The sequence below is a fragment of the Boleophthalmus pectinirostris genome, unplaced genomic scaffold (genome assembly GCF_026225935.1).
Source record: "Boleophthalmus pectinirostris isolate CB_2022bp ecotype Guang Dong unplaced genomic scaffold, ASM2622593v1 HiC_scaffold_11, whole genome shotgun sequence".
Taxonomy (NCBI): Eukaryota; Metazoa; Chordata; class Actinopteri; order Gobiiformes; family Gobiidae; genus Boleophthalmus; species Boleophthalmus pectinirostris.
Window position 1 is genome coordinate 14,380,247 of NW_026570994.1, and position 26,448 is coordinate 14,406,694.

Below are 26,448 nucleotides of genomic sequence, written 5' to 3' on the forward strand. Positions count from 1 at the left end.
AACACCTGCAATGAAATCAATGCTAGACATGTTTATTGCCATACTGTGGAACATCCCAGGCAGAGATATAACATTTCAAAGTGATGGCAGCCTCCTGAACATAAAACTTCTGCATCTTTACTTCAAAATACTTTCTCTGCTATTTAAATCAAATACTAATAGATACTAAAGTTAGAAAATAGATACGCATTTGAGCAGGTATCGATACTAAAAAATCACATTCACAGAACAGAAATGAATAGTTTTAGAATGATCTTGAGCTGTATCAGAACAAGTATAAGAGCACATAGACTAGTATACGCCCATGGATCACTATCAACCCTACCAGGACCAGTGAGAGAAATGGAAATGAAAAAGAAAGTACTACAATTTAATGCTGAAAATTACTTTCTATTGTGTTCATTGTATCAGAATCGGTATTAAGTACCAAGTCTATTCCTTAGTATTGATATAAAGTTTGAAATTTTATCTTTATTTCTGTAGCACATTTCATAATCAGACTGCTTCGAAAGTCCTGCATATAGAGAAATAAAAATATCTACAATATATTACAATAAAAACAACAAAGACTGACTGTGAGCGGGGTCGCCTCTCCATAGATCTGACCCGTAACTTTGTCTGGTTTGGTCTCCTTGATGATTTAAAGTTTTTAATTCCATCCTGTGAACCACTCCAGACAAAGGAATAAAATTTCCATGGAGAAAAGTATCTGATGGACCTTCCACCAGCAAAGTTACACAATGCACCTTTAAAGGCCAGAGAGTAAAAGTAGGTCTAGTATTATGACCAAAACTACTACTACTGCTTGAGTATTTTGGAGTACACTAGCTCCTCCATAGCACTTCACAGTACTTCCTCCCATGCATCCTCAGCCCACTGTTTCCGCAGTATGTGAGAATTACATAGCTGGAGGTGCCATTTCCTCCTCCTCCTTCAAGCCATCCGGACTTCCTTTTATTACAAGCTTTCAGGAGATCCAAAAAGAAGAAGAAGAAGAAGAAGAAGAAGAAGGAGCGAGCGGGTTGCCGGGAAAGAGGTCGGAGAAATCAATCCAAAACAATCCAATTCTTTTAAGGCCAATCGGATTTTCGCGGAGAGTTGTGAAGTTACAAATCACCAGGCGCGTACGTGTAATCCGATTGGAGCGTACTTCCCACACTTATTTAAATTGAATTACAAGAACTGACAAGGTGTGGCTGGTAGCTACCGTTGCACTTTTGATTCTACGCTAGACAGATCACGTTCCCCAGTAAAGAAACTAATAGGGATGTAACAAAAACCGAAGTATCGTGAAATCGTATCGTCAAAAGTCTCACAATAATATCGAAGGACACTGCAATTTATCAAATTACAGGTCTCTTTGATTAAATTAATCGTTACGGTGGTTCTAATGTCCTTCTTTTTCTGTAAAACTCTTTGAATTACTTTGTGTTTGCATTGTGCTTTACAAATAAACTTGCCTTGCCTCGCCATGATGCAGCAGTAGCTAAAAAATAAAAGGAACTACATAGACCATGATCCTTCGGTGTTGTCAGTGCAGACTACATGAAGAAATAACTGTTATAAAGCACTTTTAAATCTTAAATCATATTATAACAGTACCAAAGGCTTTTCCAAGGCACTTAAAGGGATAAAGTAGCATTCACAGTTACACTAATGGTCAAACGTTTTAGAAAACCCTAAATTTTTCCAGTTATTTATTGCAATTCAAGTTTTGCAAGTCCAATGAAGAGCTTCAAATGATATAAAGGTAAGTACTGAACAGCCAGAGGTTAAAAACAAAAGATAAAAGATACAAAACACAAGTCCAAGATCTGCCAAAACTACCTCAGGAAAAAAGAACAACATGGTAAAGTTGAAAACATGGAGTGGCCAGACTTAAACCCCATCGAGCTGGTTTTGAGATGAACTGGAAAGAAGAGTGAAAGCCAAGCAACCTACAAGTGGGAACTTCTGCAACAGACTTGGGAAGAACTTTCTGAAGAATATTTGATTTCTATTGTAGAAAGAATCCCACGAGTGTGTTCAGCTCTTGGAAAAAAGTGTGCTGTTCTCAAACTTTTGACCAGTAGTGCACATAAAATATAAATACAGTTCTCCAGGCTCTCCACTGTATTTTTTTTTTTAAACTAGAATCACTAAAATCATTTGGAAAATCTACTGAATCTCTACTGAACAAAAAGTAAAATGTAGATGTTAACATAAAAAAGTACCACATTATGATATCACAAGGTGGAACAGAGCATTTTGAGTTTTGGAGATGTAGACAGACTAATAATAATAAAGGGTGAATGAAACAAAACACAACTCCAGGTATGTTTTTGATGAGGAAACAGTATTATAACATGGATTAGAGCTCAAAAGAGTCAATTCTGTGTAATTCAGGACAATCAGATATTTCCCCCAAATCGTTCAGCCGCACTTCAATTCAAAACATGTCTTATCTTGCAGCTGTAATTAACACCCCAAAACCAATAAACAATGAATATTCTACAGCCATCTGCGTGCGTCTTCTGATATCAGACAGTGAGAGATGGACCGGGAGTCACAGTGATACATCAAAGCATGTTTTCAAAAGCATTATGATATGTTAAGATCATTACTCTTCCATTATACATCCATAAAGAAGATTTAAAGTGCGAGCGGGCGATCAATCAGGCTGGTGATACATTCGGTTAGCGCGCCGCGGGCCTCAAGTTCACCTTTGACCTCCCGCCCCCTCCTCCTCCTTCAGAACAAACTAAACATAGCTCATTAGAACCAGCTTGTAAATTACATAGACAGAAGTGGTAGACATTTTTTTTGGTAGCTACTGTCGTCGTCATTTGAAAGTGTTTACAAATTACATTATAACGTCATTTATAGATCTAGTTTTGAGATCTTAATGACTCCATATTATGCTATTTTTTGATCTTGTCATCCAAAACATACCTGGAGTTGTGTTTTGTTTCATTCACACGTTTAACGCACAAATCCTGCATATTTAGACTGAGGCTACGTTTACAATGAAATGAATCACCGTATCGGAAATGATTTGCATCCAGACACGTCATTTCTGTGTCCGCAAGCCTTTCCGATCCACACAGCTTTGAGCATGTTTGTTTACGTTTTAGAGAAACGAAACTTAAAACCACATGGCTAATTTGCATAAACTATGTGCTCAAAAAACAGCTCTCTCCTTGTGCGCTGATGCGGTTCTGCTTCAGACCAAAGGACACGACTCAGTGGATTATATGTGTTCTTTCTGTGACAGAGGGATGTTCTGCTGATGGTGAGTCTGTTCTGTGCTTCTATCACGTTGGAGATGGTTCATGTTAAACTTTTCAGAGATAATACGTCTGCAGGTCATACGCATAGACCGTATATATGAATGGACATATATTCTAACCTCTTAGCGTTTTGGAGGTGAATTACGTCGCGGTGCATAAACCTACACCAGCGTATCAGCGTTTTCAGGTGTCCACACAGTGCCAGATCTGATCCGTACTCAGATGAATTCGTGGGAGCTGGCGGCACCAGATCGTTCCTTCTCTGGAGTCATTTTCCATCGGATTAGTGTGGACGAACACTGCATCCGCAACAAAAACGACTCAAATACGTACTAGAGTGGATGGGGAGTCCACACTAGAACTCTGCTCCACCTTGTGATGTGGTGATACATTGCTTCTACATGTCATTGCTTCTTTTGCTGTTCATAATATTCATTTTGGGGTTATTTTTGTCTCTTAAGCTGTTTTGATTGATGTATTACACCAGATGTATGCATGTATCTCGGCTTGGGGCTGACACAAACAATACACTGCCTTTAAACCTGAAAACTATTGGTATAATTTAAGCAGTTTTTATACATACTACGAGATGAGATAGGGTCCACAAGAATGAGACAAGACAAGTTTCCAAATTCTAAATATATAAATTTCGCAGTTCAGTTTCCGATTTTGACCTCACCATTTTTTATTTATTTGATTTCATAGTTTTGTTGCTGCTTTTTGGAACGGCAACAGATGTAACTCACCAACACGTAACACTTTTGTCCAATCCAAATGTTAACACTTGGAAAAGAAACTCTCACGAAAAATTTTTCTCATGCGTGCACAATCTTGTGGCAATTTTTGTCTGGCAAAATCTTATGGCATGAGATTTTGTACAATCCCTAGAAATTATTGTACTTCCAAAATTGCAAAAAGCGCAGCCACATATCAATTTCGATTCAATTTTGATTGTGTTTTGTTTCATTCACACATGTTTAATGCACAAATCCTGCATCCTGCATCCAATCCTCCATATTGAGACGGAAAACATTCTGTTCGACCTTGTGATGTGGTGATACAGGAAGTGCTCCACTGTGTTTTTAAACTCCACACACCTTCACTAGAATCATTTGGATAATTTAAGCCTTGGAATTGTCAATCTCTACAAAAAAGGTAAAAGATAGTGTTTAACTTGAAAACAGAACAGAACATTTCGAGATTTGAGACTAAAAACACAGGATTACTCAAATGTGTGAATGAAACAAAACACAACTCGAGGCATTTTTATGATGAGGGCCTTGAAGAGTAACCAAGAGACCATTTTATTTTTAGTACTGCGTCCAAGAATAGTCATCTTCTCTCTGCATTGTTAGTCATTCACTGTTTGCTGACATAAAAACAATAATTATATTTTTGGATTAGCTGCTGTGTGGTTTGCCAAAGCTACTGTCTCCTTCTGTTTAACGATTTTGTTCTATTAGATTTAGTTCATTCATTTTCCCCCTATTGCTGTAGTGGCATCAACATTCTCTGGGGGGTGATGCTAACTGTAAGCACTGCTCTGTCTGAGGCTTTGTTAGACTTTAATATGTGCTTTATTTTAACACAATCTGGAACTGAATTTAGCTGGAAGTACAGAGATAAGTCATGTCACTGCAAAGTATCAACTATAAATGTACTTTTTCCATTCAAATTTGGTACATGTTTTCTAATAGATCAGTGAAGAAAATACAGGTAATCCAAACTTTACATAGTCAAGTCACTATCACTATTACACTACTATAAAATATAAAACTACCAAATTAAATCGATTTTTGGACAAAAGTTGAACTAGATACTTTTATAATTTCATCATGATAGTCAAATCCTGCACTGCAAATGTGACTAAAAGCACCTTTGTTTGAGCAGTTATGAAATCAAAATTGAAATTTGCACTCTGCAAAGAACAAAACATCCCGTCTTTTTACAGAAAGTACAGAAAGTACAGAAAGTACCTGTAGTTTAGATCTGTACAAACATGTTCTGAAATGCATGGGATTATTACATTAGACTTGTAAAATTGTAATCAAAAACATTCTAAATTACAGAATGGAGGCAGCTGGAGGCAAAAGTGAAGAAGAACATAATGTGATTTCTATGGGGAAACTGTGATTAATAACAGAATATCACAAACTATGAAAAAAATCCAGGAAATTTAGCAAATGAAAACCACTCAGAGCAAGATCAGAGTCTGGTTTAAAACATTTACAATTGTTTTTGTGTGTGTGTGTGTGTTTAACATGATTTCTTCATTTAACAAGAGATTGTGAAACATACTGTATTTTTGACAAAGGAAAAATCAAGATTTTTAGGATATACTGGACAAATCCTCACAGAGAAGTTGAACTCATTACACTTTGTCATGTACGTTTACTGATATATTGCACATTTCACCATAAATTATACTTTTTGTGAAGCTCAAATGAAAATTTGATGTTAGAAAACAAAATTTTTTTCATCCTTCTTAACAGAGAAGCAAACTAAGTATTATGTGTACCTTGGAAATTCAAAATAGTTTCAAATTATTTTTGTCATAATGTCATAAAACCATTAGCATTTAAATGTGTTGAAAATAAGTTAAATCAGCTTCACTTTACCTCCATTCACCTCCAGAATTTTGAGCATTCTGATCGGATTTTAAAGGGTCTATTATTTTGTTAGTTCATATTTCAGTCTTCTCTCAACACATAATGCTTCGAAGAGTTGTTTACAATGAGCACTCTGAACTGCATCCTACATTTTAAACTAAATCTATCTGCAATCCTAACACTAAGCAGTATTTCTATTCTTCATATTTTAATAGCGCGATTCTGCTCAAAGTTCACATTTCAAACACATTAACGGCCATTAACGCTCAGAGAAGATAGAAATAAAAACTCCTAAACTGATACAGCGCATTTCCGAAGCTGTTTGTCGAGATGCTCCCTACGAGGTTAGCAGGATATTTTGTTATTTTTGCAGACGGAGATTTTGTTTACATAATTTGATGCTTCAAATCACCTCCTCTCTCTCCCCACTCCATGTGATTGGACACTACAGTATTAGACTCGTAATTACTCGATGCACCTCCTGTTGTGTTTACCTCTGCTCTGAGACCCCCGCTGCTGTCTCGCCCAAACAAATGCACATCATCATGACAGTTATAATCCAGGCTATTTATACGTCTGTAGACCCAGCAAACACCTGATTATAGTCCGGGTTATGCTATGGATGTTTACAAGAAATGCCGTAGAATGATGATACGTCTGTCTCAAAGTATCTAATTATTACTATAGATACTTTGCAGGGGGTTATTCTACATGGATTGCTAATGGTAGAACGTTCAGGAGTTACCATGGAAACACAATGCACACGTTAACGAACTCAAAAAACTTTTAAACCTCACTAAAAAGCTCACAAACATGCTTAAAATACACTGGAGCTATAAAACTCCTGTTAATAAGAACTACAAATCATAAAAAGACTACAAAACCCATCTATATATGTCTAATTAGCTAAAAGGTTGCAGGTTTAGCATCCCTTTGTTTCCATGGCGCTGGCAAATGTCTCTCTCTTCTATTTCCAGTGAAGGAGCCGCATAAATAAACGAGACTAACACTGGGAGCTGTCCGTGGTCCTGAACATAACCACAGATAATCCAAACATGAGGCTGTGGGGATGAGAAAGCAAAATTATTCCTCTCATGAACGCGGAGCAGCAATATTCATTGGAAAACACCTGTCAGTCTCTTTCTCATTCTCTCTCTCTGTCAGTTTTTTTTCTTATTAATTCTTTCTCTAGCAGTCTCTGTCTCTCTTTCTGTCTCTCAGTCTCTTTGTCACTCTCCACTGTCTCTCTGTCAGTCTTTATTTCTCGCTGTTAGTCTCTCTCAGTCTCTTTGTCACTCTCTCTACTCTCTGTAAGTGTTTTTTCTCTCTCTGCCAATCTCTTTCTCTCTGTCAGTCACTCTCTCTTTCTCTCTCTCAGTCTTTCGTCACTCTCTCGCTGTCAGTCTCTCTTTCACTCAGTCTCTTTGTCATTCTCTCCACTGTCAGTGTTTTTCTCTCTCTGTCAATCTCTTTCTCTCTCTCAGTCTCTCTCTCTTTCTCTCTCTTAGTCTCTTTGTCACTCTCTCCACTCTCTGTCAGTGTTTGTTTCCCTCTCAGTCACTCTCTTTCTCTGTCGGCCTCTCTCTCTGTTTCTCCCAGTCTTTGTCACTCTCTCCACTCTGTCACTCTCTTTCTCTCTGTCAGTCTCTCCCTCTTTCTCTCATTCTCTCTCTCTGTCAGTTTTTTCTTATTAATTCTTTCTCTAGCAGTCTCCGTCTCTCTTTCTGTCTCTCAGTTTCTTTGTCACTCTCCACTGTCTCTCTGTCAGTCTTTATTTCTCTCTGTTAGTCTTTTTGTCACTTTCTCTACTTTATGTAAGTGTTTCTTTCTCTCTCTGTCAATCTCTTTCTCTCTGTCAGTCACTCTCTCTTTCTCTCTGTCTTTTGTCACTCTCTCCACTCTCTCTCGCTGTCAGTCACTCTGTCTCTCTTTCACTCAGTCTCTTTGTCACTCTCTCCACTCTGCCACTCTTTCTCTCTGTCAGTCTCTCCCTCTTTCTCTCAGTCTCTCTCTCTTTCTCTCTCTTAGTCTCTTAGTCACTCTCTCCACTCTCTGTCAGTGTTTCTTTCCCTCTCAGTCACTCTCTTTCTCTGTCGGCCTCTCTCTCTGTTTCTCCCAGTCTTTGTCACTCTCTCCACTCTGTCACTCTCTTTCTCTCTGTCAGTCTCTCCCTCTTTCTCTCAGTCTCTCTCTCTTTCTCTCTCTCTGTCTTTTATCACTCTCCCACACTCTGTCAATCTCTTTTTCTCTGTCAGTCACTCTCTCTTTCTCTCTCTCAGCCTCTTTGTCACTCTCTCACTCTGTCTGTGTTTCTTTCTCTCTCTGCCAATCTCTTTCTTTCTGTCAGTCACTCTCTCTATGTCCCTCTCTTTCTCTCTCTCAGTCTCTTTGTCACTCTCTCCACTCTCTCTGTCAGTCTCTTTCTCTCAGTCAGTCTCTCTCTTTCTCTCTCTCAGTCACCCTCTCTTTCTCTCTCAGTCTTTTGTCACTCTCACCACTCTCTGTCAGTCTCTTTCTGTCAGTCACTGTCTCTTTCTCTCTGTCTCTCTCTTACTCTCAGTCTCTTTGTCGCTCTCTCCACTCTGTGTTTCTTTCTCTCTCTGTAAATCTCTTTTTCTCTGTCAGTCACTCTCTCAGTCTCTCTGTTTCTCTCTCCCAGTCTTTTGTCACTCTCTACACTCTGTCACTCTCTTTCTGTCTGTCTCTCTCTTTCTCTCAGTCTCTTTGTCGCTCTCTCCACTCTGTGTTTCTTTCTCTCTCTGTAAATCTCTTTTTCTCTGTCAGTCACTCTCTCAGTCTCTCTGTTTCTCTCTCCCAGTCTTTTGTCACTCTCTACACTCTGTCACTCTCTTTCTGTCTGTCTCTCTCTTTCTCTCAGTCTCTTTGTCACTCTCTCTACTCTGTCCGTGTTTCTTTCTCTCTGTCAATCTCTTTTTCTTTGTCAGTCCCACTCTCTTTCTCTCTCCCTCTCTGTCCATGGTCCTGAACATAACCACAGATTATACAAACATGAGGCTGTGGGGATGAGAAAGCAACATTATTCCTCCCTTTCCCTTTGCCATTTCAGAATATTTACTGGAAAACACCTGTGAAATGGGCCCCTGAATCACAGATAAGCCGACTGTTATGGCCTGGAGACGACCTACTGCATATTGTTGTCTCTGCTGTAAATGTATTTAAATAAGATCAACACTGGTCATATGAAAGATCATTTTGTTTCACATTCATCTTATGACACCTAAGCCTGGAGGAGACGGGAGGAAATCTCTCTTTAAAGCTCCTATATTACGTGAAATGGACTCTTGGGAGCTTCAAGTCGTGTTATAATGTCATATTATCAAAAATATACCTTTTATTATTAGTCTGTCTACATCTCCAAAGCTCAAAATGCTCTATTCCACCTTGTGATGTCATTGCTTCTTTTGCTGTTTTGCTTTAATATTACTTTTGGAGTTGATTTATGTCTCTTGTTGTTTTGATTTTGTGGTAAGTATTACACCAGATGCCCTCCTTTATGCATGTAACAATATCGATATCTCACAGTACGATATTATCATGATATTTATCCCACGGTATGAGATTTATTGTGATAATAAAATTGTAGATAGGACACTTTTTGCCTTTAAAATATCTCAACAAGCCTGTGGTGACTGAAGGTGTGAATCCTTACATTACATTACATTACATTAGATAATCCTAAGAATTAAATAAAAAAACATATTTCTTCATGTTGTCTGCACGGAAATGAATTATGGGATATGTAGTTTCCTATGTTTATAAGCTGTTGCTACTATAATACCATGCATTTAAGCAAAGGAACTTGTAATTCATTATACTGTGACAGCTCTCGATATTATTGTGACTTTTGACGATACAGTATCACGATATTTTGATTTTAGTTACATCCCTAGTATCCAGGCTTGGGGCTGACACAAACAATACACTGCTGGTCTAATTTAAGCAGTTTTTATACAAACTAAGACTGAATTGAAGTTATTAGGGATGCGACGAGACAAAATTTTCACAAGATGAGATGAGATTGGGTCCAGGAGAACGAGACAAGACGAGACTTTAACATAATTCCCAATATATAAATTTGGCAGTTCAGCTTCCGATTTTAATTTCATAGTTTTGTTGCTACTTTTTGGAACTGTAAAATATGTAATCCACTAACACGTAACTTTTTTTATCCAATCCAAATGTACGTAAAAGCTCGGAAAAAAAATCTGACGAGATAATTTTTCTCATGCGTGTACGATCTTGTGCCAATTTTTTCTCACGAGATCTTGTGGTACAATCTTTAGAAATTATGATTCTTTCAAAATTACGATTTGCTAAATGCACCCACATAGCAATTTCGATTAAATTTTGATTAATCTTGCAGCCCTAACTGACAATATGATGTAGTTTGACCGCATATGTTATAGATATACTCCATCCAAAACAAAAACAAAACACAAAAAACTGTCTAACTTGAGACTAGTTCAAAAATATATGAGTGAGTGACCAAGCCAACCTTAAGTAAACTTTAAATTAAATCTCTAAAATACTGCGATAAAAATTCCACTTTAAATTCATGGCCATTTTGTGACACCAAACTCTATATCGAAGCCATATTTTCTTACTTTACTCCCCCACTTACCTCTGCTCCATCTCCTACTCCGAAAGGTGTAGTCCATCATTTTCAAGTACCTGCTTTTCTTTTACTGCGCAGCTCGAGTAGACAAGGCAATAGTGGCTCCCCGTGACCTTTGACCCCATCTGGTGAAGCCGTATACCTGGCCGCCACTTTGTTTTACGATCACTCTCTTTCTCTGTCAGGCTCCATCGTTCTCTCTCTCTTTGTCAGTTTCTTTCTCATTGTCTCTCTCTTTCTGTCAGTCTCCTTCTATCTCTTTCCATCAGTCTCGCTCTCTTACTTTCACTTTCTTTCACTGTCTCTCTCTCTCTCCCAGTCTCACTCTCTCCGTCTGTCTTTTTCCTACTATCTCTCTCTGTCAGCTTCTATCTCTCTCTCTGTGTCAGTCTTTTTCTCACTATCTCTCTCTCTCTGTCTGCCTCTCTCACTCTCTCTGTCAGTCTCTTTCTCACTCTTGCTTTGTCAGTTTCTTTCTCTCTGTCTCTTTCTCACACGGTCTTCTCTGTTCTCTCTTACGCTCTCTTTCTCTCGCTCTGTCAGTCTCCTTTTATCTCATTCTATTGGTCTCTCTCTCACTCTTTCAGTTTCTTTCACTGTCTCCCTCTCTCTCTCTCTCTCTCTCTCTCTCCCTGTCTCACTCTGTCAGTCTTTTTCTCACTATCTTTCTCTCTGTCTCTGTCAGTCTCTCTCTGTTTCTTACCCTCTCTGTCAGTTGCTCTGTCTCTTACACTCTCCCTCTTTCTTTCAGTCTTTTCTCTCTCTCTCTTTCTCTCTCTGTCAGTCTCCTATCTCTTTCTATCAGTCTCTCTCTCACTCTTTCAGTTTTTTCACTGTCTCTCTCTGCGTCTCTCTCTCCCTGTCTCACTTACTCTGTCAGTCTTTTTCTCACTATCTCTCTCTATCAGTCTCTATCTCTTTGTCTCTCCCTCTTTCTCTCTCTCTCTTTTTCTGTCAGTCTCTTTCTCCCTCTCTCTCTCTTTCTGTCAGTCTTTCTCTCTTTGTCAGTGTCTTTCTCACTCTCTTTCTGTGTCTCTTTCAGTCTCTTTCTCCCTCTCCTTTTCTCCCTCTCTGTCAGTCTCTTTCTATTGTATATGTAATGTAAATACTTGAGTTTATTTTTTATGTAATAGTACAAGGTGTAAACATGTTTTTGACGGACACAATAAAGACCTGTTAAAAATCTCTCTCTTTCTCCTTTTCTTTCGCTCTTTTGGTCTTACCGAGGGCGACTCTGGCTGCTGAAGCGTCGTAGTTGATCCAGAAGGAGACCCAGGACAGGATGGTGATGAGGATGGAGGGCATGTAGGTCTGGAGGATGAAGTAACCGATGTTTCTCTTCAGTTTAAAGCTCAGAGAGAGACGAGGATAGGCACCTGAGAAAAAAAAAAACATTGTTAAAGGGTATATATTAGACTATTTTTCCATATTCTATACCTCCAGACTTTTACCCCTGCTGGCCATGTTGAGTACTGCATCACGTAGCTACAAAAACAACCCCACAATTGCACATATGTGGTTCGGAGCGTCACACGTTCTATTTTTAGCCCTGACTCGAGTCCATTGTCCTAAATATAGTCCGTGAAAATGTACACATGATCTGGCCCGTGATCAGAGGTGCATCGTGGATCACGCAGGGACACCTTCTGTTTTTGTTTCAGTTTCCATGACGACACGGCAGCATGGGCCGGACTTATCTCCATGGTAACAGGCATCCCTTGTTGAGCACCTTCAGAAACACGCCATGCATACAACTGTAGAACTCGGTTTGTGTTAAAATTTTGGCAAGGTGACGGTGACGGCAAAGGGTGAGTCTAATACTGGTCTAGAACAGGTCTAGTCCTGGTTTAGTCCTGGTTTAAATCTGATGTGCAGACATGAAATTAGACGTGTATTTAATCCTGGTTTACTTGATACAGGTATTATTCTTTCTAACCCTTGTGTAGTCCTGGTTAAGTCCTGTTCTGGTCCAAGTCTATGGTTGGGCCTGTTTTAGTCCTGGTTTAAATCTGATGTGTTGACCTGAAATCAGATTTGTATTCAATCCAGGTTTACTTGATACAGGTGTTATTCTTTCTAACTCTCATTTAGTCCTGGTTTAGTCCTGGTAGGGTCCACGTCAATAACTGAGCCTGTTGTAGTCCTGGTTTAGTCTTGGATTAGTCCTGGTTTAATCCTGGTCTGGTCCAAGTCTATGATTGGACGTCTTGTAGTCCTGGTTTAAATCTGATGTCTTGACCTGAAATCAGACTTGTATTTAATCCTGGTTTACTTGACACATATATTATTCTTTCTAGCCCTTGTTTAGTCCTGGTTTAGTCCTGGTCTGGTACAAGTCTATGATTAGACCTGTTGTAGGTCTGGTTTAATCCTGGTTTGATCCAGATATTATTCTCTCTATTTAGGCTGCAGTCACACTTGCTCAAACTAGATCAAAATCAGGACTTAACTGTGACTAAACCCAGGACTAAACCAGGTCTACATCAGAACTGAGCAGGACCAAACCAGAACATGCGTGAAGGTATCTTTAGATCTAGTCTGGGGTTGGTCCAGTTTTAGTCCTGGTTTAGACCTGGTTTAGTAAAGCTTATACAATGTTCAATACTGATATTTACTACCCAGTTATTTTAAGTTTAGTTTTAGTCCTGGTCTATATTTGGTCCACCTTTAGTCCTGCTTAGAACTAGTCAAATCCTGGTCTTGATTTCTAACTATTTCTGTCTTTTTTCCATCTTTTGTTTAAATTTTTTACGTTACTTATACATTTACATTTATATAATTATGCCTTACATCAGTCTCTTGCTATTTTTGCTACTTATTTAGAATTTCTCGTTACCATTTATAGTCTCTTTCTTATTATATTATATTGTGATGTGTGAGCTACTCCGTCCAAATAATTTCCCTTGTGGATCAATAAAGTTTGTGTAAATCATGTTTACTGATCTACAATGTCACATTATACTAACCAAATGGCTTTTAAATCATTTCTTTGCCAACCAAGTGTCTACCTAGATATAAAAATGCTTTGTTTATGGCTCACAGTGCTCGCAATTCTCAGACCCGTCTCTCCACAGTGCTGTCTTTATGGTACCGTTGGTCCATAGGGGGCGCTATAGCAGTGATTTCCATTGCGTGGGCTTTCATGTTTTGCTACGTGCGAAGCGTGGGTCTGGCTTGAGCTGCATGTGAAGTTGGAAGTACAGACTCATTAGGATGCATTGCCTTCTGTATGTTACACAAGTGTTATGTGAGAAAACACCAGAGAATTTGCACTTGAAAAGAAACGCGCTTAATATATGTGTTTTAACAGTAATGTAAAGAGGTGGACTCGAGCACAGGATTTAATATTAACTTCAATTTAAAGGTCCTATATTGCACAAAACTGACTCTTGTGAGCTTTAATTCATGTTTTAATGTTGTTACCTCCTCAAAAACAGACCTGGACTTGTTTCATTCACACATATTTGAGTAATCTTTTATTATTAGTCTGTCTGCATTTCCCAAGCTCAAAATGCTCTGGTGCACTTTGTGATGTTGTGAAGCGGTTTTTAAGAGCCCTTCAACAGCTTCTTTTTACCTATAGTTCAGTAGAGGTCGACAATTCCAGGTCTGAAATCATCTAAGTGATTCTAGTGAAGATGTACGGAGTTTAAAAGCAAAGCGGAGTACTTCCACTATTACCACATGACATTACAACGTGGAACAGAGTGTTTTCTGTTTGAGAGAAGAATTTAAATATGCAGGATTTGAGAGTTAAACAAAACACAACTCCAGGTATGTTTGAGATGAGGAAACAACATTAAAACATAGATCAGAAAATAGTGTACCATATTTTTCAGACTATAAGGCGCACTGGATGATGAAGCGTAATATGAATAATGTTGAATTCTCTTGTCTATTTTCACACATAAGGCTCACCGGATTATAAGGCGCATTAAGTGAAATAAGAAGATGACACTTGAGACTGATACTTAAGCCCAGACATCCACAATCCATTGGCAGATCGTGGCGTAATTCGTCCGGCGTTGCCTCCCTGTCTTGGTGAATGTGGGTTATGAATGTGGGTGCATAATTTAAGGTTTTTGTTTTTTTTCCTACAAGGAGGACTCAAATATACACTGAGTAATAGGTGTTCAAAGCAGCTTTGCGAACATTTGTTTACGTTTTACAGGAAAAAAACTTAAAACCACATGGCTAATTTGCATAAACTATAAGCTCTGGAAAAAAAAAAAAAAAAAAAAAAGCTTGCTGATGTCGGACTACAGGACACGACTCAGTGGAATATGTTAGTTCTTTGTGAGGCTCCTGACTACAGTAGCTAAAATGCTCCGACAATCCATCAAGCAGTGCGGCTTCATAACTTATCAAAGTCATACAAAAACATTTTGACAGATTTTTGAACGCCGTGTACCACATACAATCAGTTTGAGGTCAATAAGCTCAACCAAAATTAATACATAAGGTGCACTGTTGATTTTTGAGAAAAGTAAAGGATCTTAAGTGCGCCTTATAGTCCAAAAAATACTGTAATACGGGCCCAGATTTCAGATGAAAACTCTCGATCGCTCTACGTTCCAGAATGTATCCAGGTATCAAGTCATACGTTATATCATAAGAATACAGTTCACAGAGTGCATGGTCCTTCCACACGGTGATTTAAAGCCATTCGGGGACATTATGATGTACAGGGAGTCGATGGCTGTCACATGAAATCCCACAACATTATTGCAGCTCCCAGCATGCTTAGCAAAATGGATTTGATCATTGATTTTACAATAACAATAACGGTAGGCCCTGATATCCGCACTGTACATCTGAGGACACTAAAGCACACACTCCATTCACTGGCAAAATGTAAATAACAAATTATGACTTTATTCATTTATTATGTTTATGCTACCTGCTTGTTTCCATGGAAATGTTATTGATTTGCCTGGAATGTTTCATGGTATGACATTAAAAATATCCATCTAGCTTCTATTCATTACGGGTGTTTCTATTGCTCAAAATTGCAATAATTCTTCTGTGAATAGGGGCGCCTCTCCACAGAGTCGTAATGTAGCACAGTGCTGTAACCTGTACTGTGGAACATTCTAGACAAAGCAATAACATTTCCATGGAAACAAAACCAAAACCAATGGACCCCTAACCAAATAAGTAACAGAGTGGAGCTTTAATTATTTCTTTTAAATACAATTCCTACTTTTTTTTCTACTTTTATGTTGCAACCTTGGAATTTTCTATCAATGGTGCCTGCTCAAATAAGTGCCTAGTTTCGATACTAGTTTAAGTATCAATTAGTATCGATATTCAATACTTTTGACAACTCAAATTTTTATAATTTTTTGTTAATTGCCAGAATTGTTACATTTGCCATTGCACTATGTAATTTTTGATGGCTCTATCATCTGCTTGTCTCCATGGTTACGCTATAACTCACATATCCCACAGTAAGGCATTAAACGTGTCTGTCTCCATGCCCACAAGCAGATGACACCAAAAGATCAACTTACTGGTCAAATCTATGAAGGGGCAAGACGATCATAGTGAAAAATGCAGCGTTTTTCAATGTAATTCTTTTGGCAATCAAACACCTATATTTGATTAAACATTAAGATTATTTAATGCCATATTGTGGAACATCTCCATGGAGACAAGCAGGTGAACATAACAGTAGATCACTGCGTATAAAACAAATACAATTTTGAGCAGGTCTTTGCGTATAAAAATCCTTATATTTATCTAAATTGCCATAATCTACACATTCGTTTTCTTGGTCACATCTAAATGACGTCAGTGTTTCCATAGCGCGTCGCCATGACAACCGGTCCCTAATCATGTCCAGTAAAGAGCTCATTTTATCACCTTTAAGTGTCCGCGGAGTACACTATAAAAAACAAGGGCTGTCAAGTACTATCGGTATTGCAGTATTTCAGTTAACAGTTGCTCCGTTTTGCAGTTATAGGCGGCGTAAAATGGAAGAGGGACAAATGTGTGTTGTCGATATGCAGATTTTGTGGTGTGGTTGAGTGATGACTCTGGTGTCATGGAGCGAGCAGCTGCTTTAATACAAATCATCAGGTTCAACATTTGTGGATTTTCCTTTTGGATATTTATATTCTATATAATGAATACAGGAATACGGCACCTGCTCCCATCTCAGAAAAACATCGTCAAGTACTACTACTGCCACTACTTCTGCTGCGACTACTGCTGCGATGACTACTGCTACTGATTGCCACTGACTACGACTACTACTACTTACCACTGACAGCTACAACAACTACTACTACAACTACTACTGCTGATTACAACTGACTACTACTACTACTACTACTGGCAACTACTACTTCTACTACTACTCCTCCTTCTACTGATGATTGCTACTACTACTACTACCACCACTACTACTGTGACAACTACTACTGCTGTGACTACGACTACTACTACTACTACTACTGTGACGACTACTACTGCTGTGACTACGACTACTACTACTACTACTACTACTACTGTGACGACTACTACTACTGGCGACTATTACTACTACTGTTACTACCAACTACTGCTACTACTACTGACACACTACTACTACTGGCGACTATACTACTACCGTTACTACCAACTACTACTACTACTACACCTGACTACTACTACTGACAACGACTACTACTACTACTACTACTGACAACTACTGATGGCTAATGATGATTACTACTACTACTACCGCTACTAATGATGACTACTACTGCTACTACTATTGATGACTACTACTACTACTATTACTGACTACAACTACTACTACTACTGACTACTACTAACTAATACTACTACTACCACTACATGTTTGATACAAGTCTGGCTACTTTTCACCGGCACAAAAGAAACCTAAACCCTTAAGCGAACTGTAATTTATGAAACTTTTTAACACAAAACAGAGTTCAGGTACAGATCAGACTTTTCCTCTTTGACTTCAACAAAATTTACAGTAAAAAATTATAAAGAACATCTCGATCCAGCCACGACAAAAATAAAATAAATAAAATAAAACTGTGAAATAAAAATAACACAATAAATGAACAGTAAGTCTGGAGTTGTCTTGACGACCGTGACATAACTTCAGCCTCCTCTAACACTGCGCGCTATTTTTACACCAATCAGCTAAAACCGCCATCGCCGTGGTAACTCCAGTCTTTTACACTATTTCAAACACCCCAGCCCAACATGTCAGAGTCAAGCATCAGGAAGACGTATTTTTAGCTTGTGGCTCTGACTAGTGTAAAATTATGGTGTATGGAAGGGGATTTAATACACATTGGGGACTAAACTCAGTACACAAGCACATCAAGACTTTAGATCTTCAAAATCAGCTCTGCATTTTGTAGCCATAAAGCTGGTCACGTGATGGACTGTGAGCTGGAGACATTTGTCACAGTGAGGGAGGAGAGGACACTGCTCTTCATCACGGACACTCCTGCTCACCCACTGCACCAGACTATAAAGGGACAGATAATACTCCCTACAACTGTACAACAACTCACCCACAGCACTTGACTATAGAGGGAAAGAGCAGCACCCTTATGTAACTGATAATACTCCCTGCAACTGTACCACAACTCACATTTATGTAACATATAATACTCCCTACAACTGTGCAACAACTCACATTTATGTAACAGATAATACTCCCTACAACTGTGCAACAACTCACCCTTATGTAACAGATAATACTCCCTAAACTGTACAACAACTAATCCACAGCACTAGACTATAGAGGGACAGATAATACTCCCTACAACTCTACAACAACTCACATTCATGTAACATATAATACTCCCTACAACTGTACAACAACACACCCACAGCACTAGACTATAAAGGGACAGATAATACTCCCTTCAACTCTACAACTCATCTTTATGTAACAGATAATGTTCCCTACAACTGTACAACTCATCATTATGTAACAGATAATACTCCCTACAACTGTTCAACGCACCCTTGTTTAACAGATAATACTCCCTACAACTGTTCAACTCACCCTTATGTAACAATAATACTCCCTACAACTGTACAACAACTCACCCTTATGTAACAGATAATACTCCCTACAACTGTACAACAACTCACCCTTATGTAACAGATAATACTCCCTACAACTGTACAACAACTCACCCTTATGTAACAGATAATACTCCCTACAACTGTACAACAACTGACCCTTATGTAACAGATAATACTCCCTACAACTGTACAACAACTCACCCTTATGTAACAGATAATACTCCCTACAACTGTACAACAACTCACCCTTATGTAACAGATAATACTCCCTACAACTGTACAACAACTCACCCTTATGTAACAGATAATACTCCCTACAACTGTACAACAACTCACCCTTATGTAACAGATAATACTCCCTACAACTGTACAACAACTCACCCTTATGTAACAGATAACCCTTTGTCCTGTCAATCATCATATCAATGTTGCACTGTCTTCCTATGACCTCTTGTATAAAGCTGAGATTTTTTATTACTTATTTTTCTATTTTATTTTGACTTGTACATTTACATTTATATAATTCTGCCTTATTTGACACCTGTCTCTTGCTAGCTTTTGCTGCTTGTTAAGATTACCATTTATATTTTTTATAAATATTGTGATGTGTGAGTCCAAATAATTTCCCTTGTTCCTTTATTAATACAGAAACATGGTTAAAGTCCAGATATGGGATCAAATAGGCTAAGGTTAGGGTTTGGAGATGTTATGGCTTTGCCTGGAATGTTCCATGGTATGACTTTAAACATATCCATCTAGCATTTATTCATTACATGTGTTTCCATTGCTCAAAAACACAATAATTCCATCTGTGAATAGGTGCGCCTCTCCACAGATCTAAACTGTAATGTAGCGTAGTGCTGTGACCTGCTTGTCTTCCTTGTGATAGATGGATTTAATCTATACTGTGGAACATTCTAGACAAAGCAATAACATTTCCGTGGAGACAAGCAAGTCAGGATCAGTCTCCAGGAAATGAATGTATTTTTCCTAAGAAGCATGGACAGGCAAAGGAATAACTAAAATAAAAGTTACACCGTGCACCTTTAAAATAACACCTTTCTGTAAATTTTTTGAGACGGAGACGCGAGCAGCAGCCAGCTCACTTTGTATTTGCGTGCTGTGTGTGAGCGTGCGAGTGGAGGTGGAGGTTTGGGGAGAGCTCGTAGGCGTCACAGTGTACGGGCTGTAACTGCTACACTGAAAAAGCCGGAGCGAGTGGGAGGACCGCCATGTGTGAGAACCAGAGACAGGAGAGCAGGTTTCCACGGAGCCAAAGGAACAAAGAAAAAAAAAAGGTTTAAATCAGCCAGAAAACATTCAGATTCTGTGCAAACTATAACTTGGACCAAGACTCAAATTTTGCAGTGAAGTTATTGTGCATTGTTTAGTTCACTAGTTCTCAAACTCTTTCTGGTGGTAGGCGAATCTCACTGTAGTTCTAGTCTTTATTTATAGTTTATTTTATTGGATTCATGATTTTGTTTCCTCATCACAAACAAACCTGGAGTTGCGTTTTGTTTTATTCACACACAACCCTGCATCTTCTCTCCAACCGAAAACACACGCTACGTTAATACTGCAGCCTGAAGTGACCCAAATCTGACTTTTTCACCCTTTTGCGACCTGTATCTTATCTTTTACTGACGGTCTGAACGACACAGTTCCGATTTTTTCAAATGCGACCCAGGCCACTTGGATATGTGCTCCTAAAACTGACACATATCCGATCTTTTGATATTCAGCTTCAGTCTGAACGGCCAGGTCGCATTCATCCCACCTACACGTCAGGCTCGGAGTCTCGTCCATGGAGGGAAAGTGAGATTAGCGAGTTTATTAATATTTGGGGGATCGCTGTAGTCAGGCCAAATTAACTTATTGGAACCGGGCAGTTTTTGAAATGATTGTCAAAGAAATGGCAGAGCGCGGCTACAGGCGGTCCTGCTCCAATGTCAACAAAAAATAAAGACCCTGCGAGCCAAATACAAGGAGGCTAAAGACAAACGAAGCGGCCATGGACGTGTAACCTGTCCATTTTACCAAGAACTGGACCGTATTTTGGACGACAAGCTCAGCGTTTAGGCGACTTCTGTAAACACTGAGCATACTTGCTGTGTGTGACGTCGTTCGTGTCCTCCAATGCTCATGCGGGAAACTTTTGAGGCATTTAAAGTTCACACTGGAGATCACATACAAGTCACATTTAATTGGAAATGTGAACAACCTCGCAAAAAAGTCTGAATTGAACACAGCCTCTGTCTGAAGCTGGGCAGGACCTTGGGGAATACCATGAGCCACAGTGGGGTGTAAGAGGCAAAATCTGTTGTTGTGTCTTTAGGCAAGACACTTCACCCACATTGCCTAGTATGAAAATGGTGTGAGTGTGAGTGATTGTGGTGGTCAGTGAAAGAATATGGAGTGAAAGAGTAACGCACCGTAAAGCATCTTAGAGTGTCCAAACAGCGCTATATAATCCTATTATTATTATTATTTGCATAATTGCAGCCCTGGAATCGCCAGGTAAAAGGAGGAGTGGTTAACATGAAAACTACTGCTTCATGACATCACAAGGTGGACCAGAGCATTCTGAGCTTTGGAGATTAATAATAAAGGATTACTCAGACATGTGTGAATGTGAATGAAACAAAACACGAGGAAACAACATTATAACACGCCTAAAAGCTCACAAGTTTCAATGTTGCGTAATACAGGACCTTTAAAATTGTCATATTAATAGTTAAAATCTGATATTGTGAAATCCCTAACTCAGAATATTAGTTACACAGTTTATTTCTAACAAACTAAAAAAAGACCAACTAGATAAATTTCAGCTTTTGTTCTTTTAGTGAGATTTCCAAACCACATGGCGACTGATAACTTGGTCCAGGGCCCGTTACTACGACTACACCACATTCACAAAACTAAATTAAACAAGTTAGCAGCATTTTCACGCCGGCCTCACCACACATCTACACACACACATACACACACAAACAGTGGAGGAGGTGATGGGGGGATAATGATGTAGTTTAAGAGGACAGCTGGGCGAGCGAGGGTGTGCTTTTCTCTCTCTCTCTCTTTTTTCTCTCTATCTTTCTGTCACTGGGGAAACTTTATCACTTGTTTAACCACCTCTGGAGCGGAGGCAGGGACCACAATTCAATGTACTTCCAGCTCCAGTGAGAAAAGTACAGAAATGTGTTAAAAATAGTGTTATGGTTGGTGCTTCTCTCTCCGTCTCTCTCTCTGTCATTTTGTCTGTCTCTCTCTTTGTGTCTTCCTCTTTTTTTAGTCTCTCGCCGTCTTTCTGTGTCTCTCTTTCTTTCTGTCTCTTTGTCTTTCCATCTCTTTCTCTGTCACTTTCTTTCTCTCTCTTTCTTTCAGTCTCTCTCTCTCTCTTTCTTTCAGTATCTTTTGTGTGTCTTTCTTTCAGTCTCTCTTTCTGTTTCTTTCTCTGTCCTTCTTTCTGTATCTTACTCTTTCAGTCTGTCTTTTTTCTGTCTCTCTCTTTCTGTCTGTCTTTCTCTGTCTCTTTCTGACTCTCTCTCTCTCTGTCTTTCTTTCAGTCTCTCTGTCTCTTTCTTTCAGTCTCTCTTTCTGTCACTTTATCTGTCTCTCTCTTCCTGTCTGTTACTCTCTTTCAGTCTCTGTCTCTCTTTCTCTACTTCTCTCTGTCTGTCTCTCTCTTTCAGTCTGTCTTTATTTCTGTCTCTTTCAGTCTTTCTTTCTTTCTGTATCTTTCTCTGTGTCTGTCTCTTTCAGTCTCTCTCTCTCTTTATGTCTCTTTCTTTTGATTGCTGTCTCTCTTTCTGTTTCTCTCTCTCTTTCAGTCTCTCTCTCTCTCTGCCTTTCTGTCTCTTTCTCTCCGTCTCTCTTTCTGTCTTTCTTTCTGTCTCTCTCTTTCTCCTCATTTGATCTCCATGAAGACAGAACGCTTTAATACCACACTGCGAAACACTCCAGACAAAGCAATAACATCTCCACGGAGAAAAGCATTTGGCAGCCTTTCCACCATAAAAGTTACACAATGCACCTTTAAAGCGACTTGTTATTGCGTCCATTGACACTAACAGACACAATGACAAACAATGACATGGCCGACAGCAGCGGATTTAAATGTCATTGAGCACGGCGGGATTGTGAGTCGAAGCGTGAGTTTGAATGTTTAAACCAGCGAACGAGTGCATAGATGATAGATATAGATAGATAGATGCGGTGGAAAAGTGGAATAATTGATGGAGCAGGCCTCGTTTCACAAGAATATAAGATGCCCTGGATGTGGAGCTTGTTTTTCAGATGGAGATCGGCTAATTGGCAGCAAACAGCACCTCGAAATGCAGATTCAATTTATATAACTACTGCAACATCAAGAGTCAAGTTTATGTTTGGGAAGGATAGAGATTTAAAAGTCCTGTATTATGCAAAACTGACTCTTATGAGCTTTAAGTCGTGTTAGAATGCTGTTACCTCGTCGAAAACATACCTGGAGTTGTGTTTTTGTTTCGTTCACACATGTTGGAGTAATCCTGGTTTATTAGTCTGCGTCTCCAAAGCTCAAACTGCTCTGTTGCACTTTGTGATGTCATGTAGGACTAGTTTTCAATTTAACAGCCACTTTTTACGTTTAGTTCAGTAGAGATCGGCAACTCCAGCTCTGAAATCATCCAAATGATTCTAGTGAAGGTGTATAGAGTTTAAGTATGTTTATAAGTAAGTATGTTTTTTTATTTATATAGAGCTTTTCACAGGCATTTGTCAAAAAGACGCTTTACAGATCATTATTCATTCACTCCATACCCAGTGGTAGTAAGTTACCTCCACCATCACTCACGCACACACCACTTTCATACTTAGCAATGTGAGTGAAGTGTCTTGCCTAAGGACACAATGACAGTTTTTGTGACTTGCTGGTGCCCCACAGTTTTTCTTCTTCCCATTCCTTTTCGAGAAATGTGCTTTTCTGTTGTTTACAATGTATATGTAGTATATGATTATTGTTTCTCTCTTGGGACAAACTCAAAATAAAAACAAATCTTCCCAGTGGTCTCCCATCCAAGTACTACCCAGGCCTGGCCTTGCTTAGCTTCTGAGATCTGACGGGATCAGCCTTTGACAAGCCAGTATGACCACAATAACACAGTGGAGCACATCCTGTTTCATCACATGACATCACAAGGTGGAAAAGAGTGTTTTCTGTCAGCCTAAATGTGCAGGGTTTGTGTGTTAAACGTGTGAATGAAACAAAACACAACTCCAGGTGCAGCACGTTTGTGATAAGGAAACACCATTGTAGCAGATCAGAAAATAGAGTAATATAAGCTTTTAATAATGTCACTTTTCACTCCTGCAAAAATAATAACAGCATGTATTTATCTGGTAAATAAAATCAATCACTATATTAGTATTAAAATAATGTAAATATTGAAATTGGCCGATACCGGTGCCCATAACCATAATCATCCATCTCTAGTAAATTCTATCTATTCTACACTGCAGCGCCTTTTGTTTATCTCACATTTCCTCCCCTCACCAACCACAGACTTTCTAATGTTTCTCTGGACACAAAATTGGACGTGGCGGCGGCAGTCTGTCACTTGGATCCGAGGGGGCAGTCTGACGAGGAGCTGAATGCCGATGTTTTGTTCAAATACAGAGCGGCTTGTTCTTGCAGTAAACACTATACGCCAAGAATTTGCGATGCTAAAATATACAACACAGCACATTTAGGCAAATTATATAAGCTAAAATTAAAGGTGCATTGTGTAACTTTTCAGGGAGAGGGTCCGCCACTTTGTCTCCATGGAGATGTATTACTTTGTCTGAAAGGTGAATTAAACTTATGTATCTTCCATTCATTCATGCACAGCTACAGTCAATGGGCCCTCCTCTCCACAGATCTGACTGGTATCTTGGTCTAGTGGTTGGTTCTGCTTGCTTATAAACTAAAATAACTACAAAAAACTACCAGAAAAACTATAGGTATAACTGAATTTGACAATGTCTTGAACATGTCTTATTGATACTTGCTTGTTTGACATCATACTGTTCTACATGTATCTCTAATTGTGGAAAGTTCAGCAGTTACCATGGTGACACAATGAAACATTAGTAAACACTGTCAGAAAAGCGATTTACTTATTTAAGCGCACAAATCAGCTCAGCTATTGTAGTTAGTCGTGTTGAAACTGTAGTAAATTGTGTTAAAATAAAGCTCAGATTAAAGTCTAACAAAGCCTCAGACGGAGCAGTGCCTCCAGGTAGCATCACAACCCCAGGGAATGTTGACGACATCAGCTGCAAAGTGTCAATAAGCGGGACTGAATGTGACCTAACGTGCCCCCATCATGACTCATGTTAACAAAGTTTGAGATGATGCAGTTTGAGACACTTCTTGGACCAAAAACTTTTGCAGTTCTCCGGGCGTGACTCATGGAAATTCCAAATCTGTCCCACTGGCAAGGAAGTTGAGAATGATTTAACAAGAATTTGGAATAGACAAGAACACTGAAAATAAATTTAAGAGTTTTACTTTCAAAACTGGGCTAATATTTGAAGCTTTAGGTGTGCATTGCGTTTGCATTGAGACTCAAAATGTCATAATTCGCATTTCAAGATTCAATATATCACGATATTCCTGATACTAAAACAGTGGATGATATATTGCGATTTACTATTCAATAATTACTTCTAATAATACAGTCAATTATACTGTCAAGAGAACACAATTGCATGGAATATAATTTATATGTTTTTTTTAAATCATGAGAACAGTTAATGTAAACGGATTTTTGTGAAAAATATTATTTAAAAAAACAATTCGGATGCATTTTGAATCAAATTGAGAATTGGGCAATGAAGTATCACGATATATCACTGAATCAATTTTTTCTTACACCCCTATTTGTGACATGTTTGTTTTTGTTTTTTTTTTTTTTCCATGATTTAAGCCAAACCTACTGTACAATCTTTATTAGTGTATATGTTGCCAGATATGGTTGTTCAATTAATCAAATCTGAATCGAATCAAGGTCAAATTATTATTTATTTATAATTAATTATCAATCAACTATAGGGGCCTCTTTAATCAAGAGGTCCACAGCCAGTCCTCTATCAGCATGTAGTTTTAGGATGAATGTGTCGATGTGTTTAATGTGTTAAAGGGCCCATATTACACAATTTTCTGATAATAACGTCGTTTCCTCACCAGAAACATACATTGGTGTGTTTTGTTTCATTCAAACATGACAGATAAACACTGCATTCTCTCAAACTAGAATAATTTGGATGATTTCAGAACTGGGATTGTCCAGAGGTAGCCATTCACTTTAAAACTACTGCTTCGTGAAATCGCAAGGTGGAACAGAGCATTTTGACCTTTGGAGATGTAGACAGACTAATAATAAAGGGTGACTCAAACATGTGAAAGAAATAAAACACAACTCCAGGTCTGTTTTTGAGGAGATAACAACATTTGAACATGGCTTAAAGCTTAAAAGAGTCAGTTTGTGTAATGTAGGACTATTAAATGCCACTAAATAAAGATAATGTTTCTAAAATTTAAATTGAAAGCAGCATTAATATGGAGAAATATGTCATTTTTCGCCCCATTGCCAGTTATAGCGTAGATCCCTGTATGTAGTTACTATATAAAAGCTGATTTATTCACAGGCAGAGACGGTGGGCGTGGCAGATGGGACATTTCAGCACATGTGAAGCTTAGACCAGGTTCATTATGCTGCACAGGGGGAAGTCGAGACGCTGGACACTACACGGTTTAATACCTCCACTCCACAGGGGGCCAGGCAGCACCGCAGGCAACGTATCATACATGTACAGCATTCAATTAAATCAGGAGAGAGAGATAGCCAAT

General features: G+C 38.7%; 1 protein-coding gene across 2 annotated transcripts in view; it reads right to left on the bottom strand.

The window, feature by feature from the left end:
- LOC110153283 (gamma-aminobutyric acid receptor subunit beta-3-like) overlaps nucleotides 1–26,448 on the bottom strand; it is a 174,596-nt gene that overhangs the window by 18,434 nt on the left and 129,714 nt on the right. For both annotated transcript variants that reach the window (XM_055163606.1, XM_055163613.1), the window contains one exon: nucleotides 11,738–11,890. In XM_055163606.1, the coding sequence (XP_055019581.1) occupies nucleotides 11,738–11,890 (153 nt within the window). The remainder of the gene's footprint in view (nucleotides 1–11,737; nucleotides 11,891–26,448) is intronic.